The sequence below is a fragment of the Triticum aestivum genome, chromosome 6A, assembly GCF_018294505.1.
Source record: "Triticum aestivum cultivar Chinese Spring chromosome 6A, IWGSC CS RefSeq v2.1, whole genome shotgun sequence".
In the NCBI taxonomy this organism is placed as follows: domain Eukaryota; kingdom Viridiplantae; phylum Streptophyta; class Magnoliopsida; order Poales; family Poaceae; genus Triticum; species Triticum aestivum.
In genome coordinates this window covers 128640372-128653879 of record NC_057809.1, presented here as the reverse complement: position 1 = coordinate 128653879, position 13508 = coordinate 128640372, and the positions used below count along the sequence as shown (strand labels likewise).

The 13508-nt window shown below is 45.5% G+C and overlaps 1 protein-coding gene and 1 non-coding gene across 3 annotated transcripts; one reads left to right on the top strand and one right to left on the bottom strand.

Annotated features, from left to right (window-relative positions):
• Positions 1 to 4429: 4429 nt before the first annotated feature.
• Positions 4430 to 4511, bottom strand: TRNAS-AGA (transfer RNA serine (anticodon AGA)). The gene has a single exon. It is a non-coding gene; the product is annotated as a tRNA-Ser (tRNA).
• Positions 4512 to 5890: 1379 nt separating this feature from the next.
• On the top strand, positions 5891 to 7924 carry LOC123130456 (uncharacterized). 2 transcript variants are annotated; one of them, XM_044550351.1, is made up of 3 exons: positions 5891 to 6477; positions 6603 to 7126; positions 7251 to 7924. In XM_044550351.1, exons 1-3 carry the CDS (start codon positions 6195 to 6197, stop codon positions 7590 to 7592), a joined length of 1149 nt encoding a protein of 382 aa, XP_044406286.1. In that variant the 5' UTR covers positions 5891 to 6194; the 3' UTR covers positions 7593 to 7924. The 2 variants fall into 2 exon arrangements, with proteins under 2 accessions (XP_044406286.1, XP_044406285.1); XM_044550350.1 differs by having other exon boundaries at positions 5896 to 6477; positions 6600 to 7126.
• Positions 7925 to 13508: the final 5584 nt, after the last annotated feature.

The window sequence follows — 13508 nt, the reverse complement described above, 5'->3', positions numbered from 1 at the left end:
ATTCGAACCTGCGCGAGCAAAGCACACATGATTTCTAGCATTGTTCTTTTTTGGGTGTGGATTACGTACAATTTTTGTGACAACTTTGACAAGTTGCATGAACATTATCCCCAAATGGAACATTGATTTTGAGATATTCCTACCTTATTGTGTTATGCCATATAAGATGTTAAATAATACTCTCTCTCTTTATTTTTATAAGGCTTCGTAGACATTTCAGACAATGTGCAAAACAACTCAATTTCATTTATCTGAGACGACTTATAAAAGTGAACGGAGGGAGTGATTTAAAATTATCTTGATTGAGAAAAATCGGAACAAAATAACCCCGTGTTTTAGGAAATTAAAAAAACTCTGTAAAAATAACAAGAAGATGGTTTACTCTGCAAAATAACATTTCTAACCGAATACAGAGAGAGAGAAAAAATGCGTGGTCGGCAGGATTCGAACCTGCGCGAGCAAAGCACACATGATTTCTAGCATTGTTCTTTTTTTTGGGTGTGGATTACGTACAATTTTTGTGACAACTTTGACAAGTTGCATGAACATTATCCCCAAATGGAACATTGATTTTGAGATATTCCTACCTTATTGTGTTATGCCATATAAGATGTTAAATAATACTCTCTCCGTTTATTTTTATAAGGCTTCGTAGACGTTTCAGACAATGTGCAAAACAACTCAATTTCATTTATCTGAGACGACTTATAAAAGTGAACGGAGGGAGTGATTTAAAATTATCTTGATTGAGAAAAATCGGAACAAAATAACCCCGTGTTTTAGGAAATTAAAAAAACTCTGTAAAAATAGCAAGAAGATGGTTTACTCTGCAAAATAACATTTCTAACCGAATACAGAGAGAGAGAGAGAAAAATGCGTGGTCGGCAGGATTCGAACCTGCGCGGGCAAAGCACACATGATTTCTAGCATTGTTCTTTTTTTGGGTGTGGATTACGTACAATTTTTGTGACAACTTTGACAAGTTGCATGAACATTATCCCTAAATGGAACATTGATTTTGAGATATTCCTACCTTATTGTGTTATGCCATATAAGATGTTAAATAATACTCTCTCCGTTTATTTTTATAAGGCTTCGTAGACGTTTCAGACAATGTGCAAAACAACTCAATTTCATTTATCTGAGACGACTTATAAAAGTGAACGGAGGGAGTGATTTAAAATTATCTTGATTGAGAAAAATCGGAACAAAATAACCCCGTGTTTTAGGAAATTAAAAAAACTCTGTAAAAATAACAAGAAGATGGTTTACTCTGCAAAATAACATTTCTAACCGAATACAGAGAGAGAGAAAAAAATGCGTGGTAGGCAGGATTGGAACCTGCGCGAGCAAAGCACACATGATTTCTAGCATTGTTCTTTTTTTGGGTGTGGATTACGTACAATTTTTGTGACAACTTTGACAAGTTGCATGAACATTATCCCCAAATGGAACATTGATTTTGAGATATTCCTACCTTATTGTGTTATGCCATATAAGATGTTAAATAATACTCTCTCTCTTTATTTTTATAAGGCTTCGTAGACGTTTCAGACAATGTGCAAAACAACTCAATTTCATTTATCTGAGACGACTTATAAAAGTGAACGGAGGGAGTGATTTAAAATTATCTTGATTGAGAAAAATCGGAACAAAATAACCCCGTGTTTTAGGAAATTAAAAAAACTCTGTAAAAATAACAAGAAGATGGTTTACTCTGCAAAATAACATTTCTAACCGAATACAGAGAGAGAGAAAAAAATGCGTGGTCGGCAGGATTCGAACCTGCGCGAGCAAAGCACACATGATTTCTAGCATTGTTCTTTTTTTTGGGTGTGGATTACGTACAATTTTTGTGACAACTTTGACAAGTTGCATGAACATTATCCCCAAATGGAACATTGATTTTGAGATATTCCTACCTTATTGTGTTATGCCATATAAGATGTTAAATAATACTCTCTCCGTTTATTTTTATAAGGCTTCGTAGACGTTTCAGACAATGTGCAAAACAACTCAATTTCATTTATCTGAGACGATTTATAAAAGTGAACGGAGGGAGTGATTTAAAATTATCTTGATTGAGAAAAATCGGAACAAAATAACCCCGTGTTTTAGGAAATTAAAAAAACTCTGTAAAAATAATAAGAAGATGGTTTACTCTGCAAAATAACATTTCTAACCGAATACAGAGAGAGAGAAAAAAATGCGTGGTCGGCAGGATTCGAACCTGCGCGAGCAAAGCACACATGATTTCTAGCATTGTTCTTTTTTTGGGTGTGGATTACGTACAATTTTTGTGACAACTTTGACAAGTTGCATGAACATTATCCCCAAATGGAACATTGATTTTGAGATATTCCTACCTTATTGTGTTATGCCATATAAGATGTTAAATAATACTCTCTCCGTTTATTTTTATAAGGCTTCGTAGACGTTTCAGACAATGTGCAAAACAACTCAATTTCATTTATCTGAGACGATTTATAAAAGTGAACGGAGGGAGTGATTTAAAATTATCTTGATTGAGAAAAATCGGAACAAAATAACCCCGTGTTTTAGGAAATTAAAAAAACTCTGTAAAAATAATAAGAAGATGGTTTACTCTGCAAAATAACATTTCTAACCGAATACAGAGAGAGAGAAAAAAATGCGTGGTCGGCAGGATTCGAACCTGCGCGAGCAAAGCACACATGATTTCTAGCATTGTTCTTTTTTTGGGTGTGGATTACGTACAATTTTTGTGACAACTTTGACAAGTTGCATGAACATTATCCCCAAATGGAACATTGATTTTGAGATATTCCTACCTTATTGTGTTATGCCATATAAGATGTTAAATAATACTCTCTCCGTTTATTTTTATAAGGCTTCGTAGACGTTTCAGACAATGTGCAAAACAACTCAATTTCATTTATCTGAGACGACTTATAAAAGTGAACGGAGGGAGTGATTTAAAATTATCTTGATTGAGAAAAATCGGAACAAAATAACCCCGTGTTTTAGGAAATTAAAAAAACTCTGTAAAAATAACAAGAAGATGGTTTACTCTGCAAAATAACATTTCTAACCGAATACAGAGAGAGAGAGAAAAATGCGTGGTCGGCAGGATTCGAACCTGCGCGAGCAAAGCACACATGATTTCTAGCATTGTTCTTTTTTTGGGTGTGGATTACGTACAATTTTTGTGACAACTTTGACAAGTTGCATGAACATTATCCCCAAATGGAACATTGATTTTGAGATATTCCTACCTTATTGTGTTATGCCATATAAGATGTTAAATAATACTCTCTCTCTTTATTTTTATAAGGCTTCGTAGACGTTTCAGACAATGTGCAAAACAACTCAATTTCATTTATCTGAGACGATTTATAAAAGTGAACGGAGGGAGTGATTTAAAATTATCTTGATTGAGAAAAATCGGAACAAAATAACCCCGTGTTTTAGGAAATTAAAAAAACTCTGTAAAAATAACAAGAAGATGGTTTACTCTGCAAAATAACATTTCTAACCGAATACAGAGAGAGAGAAAAAAATGCGTGGTCGGCAGGATTCGAACCTGCGCGAGCAAAGCACACATGATTTCTAGCATTGTTCTTTTTTTTGGGTGTGGATTACGTACAATTTTTGTGACAACTTTGACAAGTTGCATGAACATTATCCCCAAATGGAACATTGATTTTGAGATATTCCTACCTTATTGTGTTATGCCATATAAGATGTTAAATAATACTCTCTCTCTTTATTTTTATAAGGCTTCGTAGACGTTTCAGACAATGTGCAAAACAACTCAATTTCATTTATCTGAGACGATTTATAAAAGTGAACGGAGGGAGTGATTTAAAATTATCTTGATTGAGAAAAATCGGAACAAAATAACCCCGTGTTTTAGGAAATTAAAAAAACTCTGTAAAAATAATAAGAAGATGGTTTACTCTGCAAAATAACATTTCTAACCGAATACAGAGAGAGAGAAAAAAATGCGTGGTCGGCAGGATTCGAACCTGCGCGAGCAAAGCACACATGATTTCTAGCATTGTTCTTTTTTTTGGGTGTGGATTACGTACAATTTTTGTGACAACTTTGACAAGTTGCATGAACATTATCCCCAAATGGAACATTGATTTTGAGATATTCCTACCTTATTGTGTTATGCCATATAAGATGTTAAATAATACTCTCTCTCTTTATTTTTATAAGGCTTCGTAGACGTTTCAGACAATGTGCAAAACAACTCAATTTCATTTATCTGAGACGATTTATAAAAGTGAACGGAGGGAGTGATTTAAAATTATCTTGATTGAGAAAAATCGGAACAAAATAACCCCGTGTTTTAGGAAATTAAAAAAACTCTGTAAAAATAATAAGAAGATGGTTTACTCTGCAAAATAACATTTCTAACCGAATACAGAGAGAGAGAAAAATGCGTGGTCGGCAGGATTCGAACCTGCGCGGGCAAAGCCCACATGATTTCTAGTCATGCCCGATAACCACTCCGGCACGACCACTTCGATGTTATTTTGTGAACTTAAGTCGTCCCTATCGTTGTTAGTTGATTATCCTAATATACGAATTCTTAATCTTCTTTCTGGTTGTTGTAACCAAAAGTCGTAACCGTGGAACCGCTCTGTATTATTTGTTGCGTCTTGCGTGCCACTTATATGGTTCCAGCGATAGCTTCCACGCTTCTGCATGACACCTACATCTTGCGTTTCCTAGTACTCCTACTCCAGTTGCATGCACACGCAGGAAGCTAGCCTGAAGCTTCGTCGAGCGATCGATTCCGACGCCCTGCCCGCGAAATCGCCGGCTTTAATCACGCCGCATGCTGCACCCTACCACGCTAACACGACAGACTAGTAGATCTGACCTCCCGACCCGTCGATCGATCAATCAACACTCCGTGGCTCGGAGACTCGCCAGCGTCCAATCTCCGAGTCACCGGGCCGGATCCGTCGAGATCCGCCAACAGCCATGACGAGAGGGACGCACACATGCGCTCGTCAAATCGGAGGGAAACCCGGGGGTGATGGATCAGAGTCCTGCCGGTGTCCGCGCGGCTCGCCGTCGGCGACGGCCTCGTCTGCTTTGTCGGGGGCCGTCTTGCCATACTGGTATGGTACCGCCGCGCGCCTGCGGACTGGTCTGTGAACTCATGCATGGAGAAGGGATGGCGGCAAGTCGGCAGAGCCGCGGAATGGGTCGCCCCCACGGCGCCGCGACGGTTTTCTTTGTCCTGTCGCCTCTGGCGGGGCTCGGCGGGGGGCCCGGCCCGGAACGGCGTCTTACGCCGGTGGCGGCCATGCTGCTAATCAGACGGGGCGTCAAGTACCTCGAAGTAAAATATACTGCATCGGCGATCAATGATTGGAGGAATGGAACTGTTGCCGGGGGGTCCTGCCCGATCTTGATGCGACCTGACGCATGAGATTGAGAGGTGCCCATGTTGGATTTAGCAGTACTACTATCTTTCAAGACTAGTAGGACTAGATTATCTTGTAGTACTAGTATACTGTAATATGCTTACTGATAATCCCACGCGACAGCCAACGTCTCTGCACTTGCACTTACATTAACAGTGGATATCAGCAGTGGCATGGGAGCACGGCACAGGAGGATGTCACAACAGGAGATGCTATTGCTGTGCCGCGCCATCAGGCCACTGTGGGTGCCCCCGTTGAACCGATGGTCTGATGCTCTCTAAGCCACCGTGATGTGAGCGACGCCCTGGAGGCCTGAGCACGACCGCGCACGGAAGATCGGCGACGACGAGGGCGTCCGGCCAACGCAAACCCTGCACATCCCCAGTTGTGAGAAGATTCGATCGTTGGTTCGAGCCATTATATCCTGTTCTTTCCAACGACCTCCTCCGTCGCGTACGACGACGCAGGCCGACCACCCGCGGATTTTGTATAGGGAATGTTGTTTTCCCCGGGCCGGGCCGGGCAGTTGCCACAGTCCGGCAACAGGCGCGCCACGACGTGTCCCGCGTCCACACCGTACCAACGCCACTCCCCGCTGCTCTGCCGCCCGCCCACGCTTCGCTGCTTTTCTCCACACGCCACGCCCGCCGGCGGACGCGTCCTGCCCATCCTCTGCCCTCTATCTCTCTTGCTCTCTCTCTCTCTCTCTCTCTCTCTCTCTCTCTCTCTGCCCGCGCGCGCTCTCTTTCGGACTCTAGCTCGTGCGCGATGGCATCGGCAGTAGGGGGCGGCATTGACGGAGCAGCAGCGGGGACGACCAAGAAGAAGAAGAGAATCTCCGACTGCCTCGTCGACAGCGACGGCGGAGACGAGGTGGCGGGGGAGGACGCCATGCCGCCCTCGCCGCCTTCCCCCGGCACGCCGCGGCTGCGCATCCCGGTGTTCACCTGCGCGCGGCTCCGGTTCGTCAGGCTCGGCAGGAAAGGCGGCGGCGGGCGGAAGGATCAGGTCGCCGCCGAGAAGAGCGAGGCCGCGTCCACGGACTCCTCAGGTGCGTCTGCGTGCGCTCGTTGGTGCTCTCAGTCTACATGTCTAGTTACAGCTAGCCTCTGTTCGCTGAATCTCTGAGAATCACTTTGGCGTGCCATTGCATCGTCGCGCGCGTACGTGCAGCAGCAGGATGGAAAGCGCCGAGCAGCGGCGCGTCGCCGACGGAAACTGCCGGCATGGGGCTGAGCCTGCTGTTCCTCCTCGCCAAGACATGCGTAGAGCTAAACAAGATGGCCGAGGTGCGCGCGGAGATGGAGGCGCTCCTGCGGGAGATGAGGGACCAGCTGGTGGTCAGGACGACGAAGGTCGGCACGACGACTGCTTCGCCGTGCCAGTGCCACGCTTCGTCCCGTACGCGCACGGACGGCCAAGACGCCGGCGCCACTTCTTCGTCTTCTCCCGAACCGGCGCGTCCTCGCCATTTCCGTCGTGATAAGCGCGCTGGACGGAAGCGGAGAGACGGGCCGTTCTACGCGCTGACAGGAAACCCGCTGTTCGACCTCGAGCGAGAACCGTGTGGCCGCGCTGCCGCCTCCTCTTCTGCCATGGAGACCGCGAGCGAGACGTCGTCTGAAGTGGAGGACCCATCGGGCTTCATGGCTGGGGAGCAGTTTCAGCTCAACTGCCGCACCGAGCAAGGAACACCCGAGGTTTGAATGATTGATTCCTCTCGCGAATACACTGAGCTCTGCACTTTTGCTCATGATGTTGCGTAGCAGTTAACTCAAGGCAAATAATTGCGTGTTGTGTTTCTTTGTGTTCGTCTGAATGCAGTCGTCGTCGGACGGGCAGTCGTTCATCGAGCTGGAGGGGGGGTTCGGAGCCGGAGCCGGTAGAGGCGGCTACAGTGCAAGGCGGTGGCGAGATTCAGAGGACGGACAGGGGGAGGAGGAGGAGGAGGAGGGGCGCGGCGACGAGGGGGTGTCGGCGGTGGAGCTGGAGAGGCGGCTGCAGGAGCTCCTGCACCGGAGGAGCCGGGAGCGGATCGAGGAGCTGGAGGCGTCGCTGCGGCGCGCGGAGCGGAAGGTGATGGAGAAGGAGATGGAGGCGCGGCTGTGGAAGGACACCGCCAAGCTGGCGCTGCAGCCGGGCACGCGCGGCGGTACGGGGCAGTGATCAATATCGACCGTACGTAGTACTGTACTTACTACGTACCTCGTGCGACAGTGAGTAGTGAATCTCTGGTGCATTTCCGAATCTAGGCGAGAGCCCGAACGTGCTATGTACATGCTGCGCACGTGCACGGGTGAACGGGAAAAGCTTTAGGTCCAGTTGACGCCTGGCTGGCTGATGATGTATATACTTGGTGCTGGCGGGTATAATGCAGAAATACCTTTTAAAGAACTTTTTGTTTGGTTCAGCTAAGCGCTGATCAAACAATTACTTTGTTAATACGTTAGCTCCTGTGACATAAAATGTGTATCACTACAGAAACGTTTGGTTTGCAATTGCAAGTCTTGTTATCATGCCTAAGAGCAACTCCAACGCGCCGACCCAAACGGACGGCACTTTCGTCCGCCTATTTGTCCGTTTGGGTCGGTCGCCCGCTCGGCGTCCGCGTTTTTTAAGATTTGGGTCGGCAGTGCGTCCGACGGCCGCGATCTATTTCGTGCCCGCACGCAAATTTTGAAAAAGGCCCGCAGCCATAGATCATGCCAGCGGCCATGTCGTCGCCCGAAGTTCATGTCGGCACCATGCCAGTGCCGGCATACAATGCCAGCTTCGAAAAAACACCACACAGTTTAGCTGGCGCACTTGCCAGCGGCCGACACACATGCCAGCACACAAAAAGGGGTGGGAGTTCGACCACGTCATCGTGGCCGTGGTCATGCCAGCACACTTGCCGACATACAGAAAAGGATGGCACTCGCCGCCATAGGTCACCCGTCGTCGAGCTTGAGCATGTCGGCACGCATCTTCTCGAACCACAACCTCTTCCTTGGCGACACGGTGTTGAGATCCACCTTCATGATCTCCACCCTCGTCATCATGCTAGCGAGAGCCACTTCTTTCACCTTGGTCTTGGCATTGGCGGCCTCGATCTCTAGCATCTTGACTTGTTTCTCCGCCTCCATCTCAAGCATCCTTGTTTGCTTCTCCGCCTCCATTTCAAGCCTCCTCCTTTGGATCTCCATGAAGGCGTTCATTTGTTCTTCCTTGTCTTGCCGGCGCTTCTCCTCCCTTGAGTCCTTCTAGGTCATCATGTCCTCCACGGTTGCGATCAAGGCATTCGATGCTGCATCCCACTTGTCCTCCTTCTTGGAGTTGGTCTTCCCCCGCGGTCGTGGCTTCTCGCCGTCCCCAACGTCCTCCACGGCCTTCTTCCGCCCACGCGACATAAGGGCGGCATATTGCGCCTTGAACTTCTCCTCGTCTTTGATGACTCTCCAACAATGCGAGAGGTTGAAGGACTTGCCATCGTGTTGGAACTTAAATGCCTCCAAAGCTTGGAATGCCTACAAATGAATTGCACGCAAGCATATTGGCAAATGGATATGGAAATGGACATGCAAGCATAAACGGAATGACACAAAGAGGGGTGCTTGCTAGCATACCATGTCTTCCACGCCGATGCCGCTCACGGGGCGTGCCTTGATGCTCTCAAGAGTGGCACAAAACTTGTTGCACTCTTGTTATACCACCTTCCAACGCTTCAAAATGGACACCCACCCACGCGTGATTTGCATGTGATACGGCGGAAACTTCTTGCGCTCATGGAACTCACGATGGACACGAGTCCAAAAGGTTGGTGCCTTTTGTTCAGCGTTGGTCTTGGGGTCTTGCCCAATGTCCCTCCAACACTCACAAAGGAGTTTGTCCTCGGCCGCCGTGTATGCCTTGGTCCGCCTTCTCATGATCCGATGACTACCTGATACCTCCTGAAACTCTTCTGGTGTCCAAATATCATCGTCCTATATATCAATCTTTACCTCCGGACCATTCCGGAGCTCCTCGTCATGTTCGTGGTCTCATACGGGACTCCGAACAACATTTGGTCACCAAATCACATAACTCATATAACATTATATCATCAACGAACGTTAAGCATGCGGACCCTACGGGTTTGAGAACTATGTAGACATGACCGAGACACCTCTCCGGTCAATAACCAATAGCGGAATCTAGATGCCATATTGGTTCCTACATATTCTACGAAGATCTTTACCGATCGAACCTTATGAATGAAGGAAATATGCCCTAGAGGCAATAATAAAGTTGTTATTTATATTTCCTTATATCATGATAAATGTTTATTATTCATGCTAGAATTGTATTAACCGGAAACTTAGTACATGTGTGAATACATAGACAAACAAAGTGTCCCTAGTATGCCTCTACTTGACTAGCTTGTTAATCAAAGATGGTTAAGTTTCCTAACCATAGTCATGTGTTGTCATTTGATAAACGGGATCACATCATTAGAGAATGATGTGATGGACAAGACCCATCCATTAACTTAGCATAATGATCGTATAGTTTTATTGCTATTGCTTTCTTCATGACTTATACATATTCCTATGACTGTGAGATTATGCAACTCCCGAATACTGGAGAAACACTCTGTGTGCTATCAAACGTCACAACATAACTGGGTGATTATAAAGATGCTCTACAGGTGTCTCCGATGGTGTTTGTTGAGTTGGCATAGATCAAGATGAGGATTTGTCACTCCGTGTATCGGAGAGGTATCTCTAGGCCCTCCCGGCAATGCTCATCACTATAGGCCTTGCAAGCAATGTTGATAATGAGTTAGTTGCGGGATGATGCATTACGGAACGAGTAAAGAGACTTGCCAGTAACGAGATTGAACTAGGTATGATGATATCGATGATCGAATCTCAGGCAAGTAACATACTGATGACAAAGGGAATGACGTATGTTGTTATGCGGTTTGACCGATAAAGATCTTTGTAGAATATGTAGGAGCCAATATGAGCATCCAGGTTCCGCGATTGGTTATTGACCGAAGATGTGTTTCGGTCATGTCTACATAGTTCTCGAACCCGTAGGGTCCGCACGCTTAACGTTCGATGGCGATTTTATTATGAGTTATGTGATTTGATGACCGAAGTTTGTTCGGAGTCTCGGATGAGATCACAGACAAGACGAGGAGTCTCGAAATGGTCAATAGGTAAATATTCATATATAGGACGATAGTGTTTGGACACCGGAAGTGTTTCGGGTGATACCGGGTCATCGAAAGGGGTTCCGGGCAACCCCTGGCAAAGATATGGGCTTAATGGGCCTAGTAAGGGAACACACCAGCCCAGAAGGGGCTGGTGCACTTCCTATAGGGCCAGCCACGTGGAGAGAAAGGGAAAGGAGAGGAGGAAAAGGAAAGTATGAAGTAGGACTCATATTTCCTTCCCCTCCCCCTCCTTCCTTTCCCCCTTGTCCAAATATGGTAAGGGGGGCGAATTGGACTAGGGGCCCAAGTAGGATTCCTCCTACTTGGGCACACCCTAGGTTGCCTCCCTCCCTCTCCCTCCTTTATATATGTGGGGAGGGCACCCCTAGAACACACATCAATTGTTCCTAGCCGTGTGCGGCACCCCCCCTCCACAGTTACACACCTTGGTCATATTGTCGTAGTGCTTAGGCGAAGCCCTGCGCCGGTAACTTCATCATCACTGTCACCACACCGTCATGCTGGCGAAACTCCCCCTCGTCCTCAACTGGATCAAGAGCTCGAGGGACGTCATCGAGCTGAACGTGTGTTGAACACGGAGGTACCGTACGTTCGGTGCTTGGATTGGTTGGATCGGGAAGACATTCGACTACATCAACCGCGTTACTAAACGCTTCCGCTTTCGGTCTATGAGGGTACGTGGACAAACTCTCCCATATTGTTGCTATGCATCTCCTAGATAGATATTGCGTGATCATAGGTAAAATTGAAATACTGCGTTCCCCAACAGTGGCATCCGAGCCAGGTCTATGCGTAGATGTTATATGCACGAGTAGAACACAATGAGTTGTGGGCGATAATAGTCATACTGCTTACTAGCAACGTCTTACTTTGATTCGGCGGTATTGTTGGATGAAGCGGCCCGGACCAACATTACATGACCGCGTTCATGAGACTGGTTCTACCGATGTGCTTCGCACACAGGTGGCTAGCGGGTGTCTGTTTCTCCAACTTTAGTTGAATCAAGTTTGACTACGCCCGGTCCTTGTTGAAGGTTAAAACAGCACACTTGACGAAAAATCGTTGTTGTTTTGATGCGTAGGTAAGAACGGTTCTTGCTAGAAGCTCGTAGCAGCCACGTAAAACTTGTAACAACAAAGTACAGGACGTCTAACTTGTTTTTCCAGGGCATGTTGTGATGTGATATGGTCGAGATGTGATGAGATATAAATTGTTGTATGAGATGATCATGTTTTGTAACCGTTATCGGCAACTGGCAGGAGCCTTATGGTTGTCGCTTTATTGTATGAAATGCAATTGCCATGTAATTGTTTACTTTATCACTAAGCGGTAGCGATAGTCGTAGAAGCAATAGTTTGCGAGCCGACAACGATGCTACGATGGAGATCAAGGTGTCAATCTGGTGACGATGGTGATCATGACGGTGCTTTGGAGATGGAGATCGAAGGCACAAGATGATGATGGCAATACCATATCACTTATTTTGATTGCATGTGATGTTTATCTTTTACGCACCTTATTTTGCTTAGTACGGCGGTAGCATTATAAGATGATCTCTCACTAAATTTCAAGGTATAAGTGTTCTCCCTGAGTATGCACCGTTGCTACAGTTCGTCGCGCCGAGACACCACATGATGATTGTTGGAAATATGCCCTAGAGGCAATAATAAAGTGGTTATTATTATATTTCCTTGTTCATGGTAATTGTCTATTGTTCATGCTATAATTGTATTAACCGAAAACCGTAATACATGTGTGAATACATAGATCATAACGTGTCCCTAGTGAGCCTCTATTTGACTAGCTCATTGATCGATAGATGGTTGTGGTTTCCTAACATGGACATGAAGGAAATATGCCCTAGAGGCAATAATAAAGTTATTATTTATTTCCTTATATCATGATAAAAGTTTATTATTCATGCTAGAATTGTATTAACCGGAAACATAATGCATGTGTGAATACATAGACAAACAGAGTGTCACTAGTATGCCTCTACTTGACTAGCTCGTTAATCAAAGATGGTTATGTTTCCTAACCATGGACAAAGAGTTGTTATTTGATTAACGGGATCACATCATTAGTTGAATGATCTGATTGACATGACCCATTCCATTAGCTTAGCACCCGATCGTTTAGTATGTTGCTATTGCTTTCTTCATGACTTATACATGTTCCTATGACTATGAGATTATGCAACTCCCGTTTGCCAGAGGAACACTTTGTGTGCTACCAAACGTCACAAAGTAACTGGGTGATTATAAAGGAGCTCTACAGGTGTCTCCAAAGGTACATGTTGGGTTGGCGTATTTTGAGATTAGGATTTGTCACTCCGATTGTCGGAGAGGTATCTCCGGGCCCTCTCGGTAATGCACATCACTTAAGCCTTGCAAGCATTGCAACTAATGAGTTAGTTGCGGGATGATGTATTACAGAACGAGTAAAGAGACTTGCCGGTAACGAGATTGAACTAGGTATAGGATACCGACGATTGAATCTCGGGCAAGTAACATACCGATGACAAAGGGAACAACGTATGTTGTTATGCGGTCTGACCGATAAAAGATCTTCGTAGAATATGTAGGAACACACATATTCATAATGTTGAAGCCAAAAGATGCAGAGTTGATAAAGATAGTGCAACTTATTTATGGCACTGCCGTTTAGGTCATATCGGTGTAAAGAGCATGAAGAAAGTCCATACTGATGGGCTTTTGGAACCACTTGATTATGAATCACTTGGTACTTGCGAACCGTGCCTCATGGGCAAGATGACTAAAACGCCGTTCTCCGGTACTATGGAGAGCGCAACAGTTTTGTTGGAAATCATACATACTGATGTATGTGGTCCGATGAATATTGAGGCTCGTGGCGAATATCGT

What these genes read in the sequence shown, in the direction of transcription:
- LOC123130456 (XM_044550350.1), top strand. Translation starts at nt 6,195, where the DNA reads ATGGCATCGGCAGTAGGGGGCGGCATTGACGGAGCAGCAGCGGGGACG. An exon ending in CGCGTCCACGGACTCCTCAG is followed by an intron (nt 6,478 to 6,599) that starts GTGCGTCTGCGT and finishes GCGTACGTGCAG; the next exon opens with CAGCAGGATGGAAAGCGCCG. An exon ending in CCGAGCAAGGAACACCCGAG is followed by an intron (nt 7,127 to 7,250) that starts GTTTGAATGATT and finishes GTCTGAATGCAG; the next exon opens with TCGTCGTCGGACGGGCAGTC.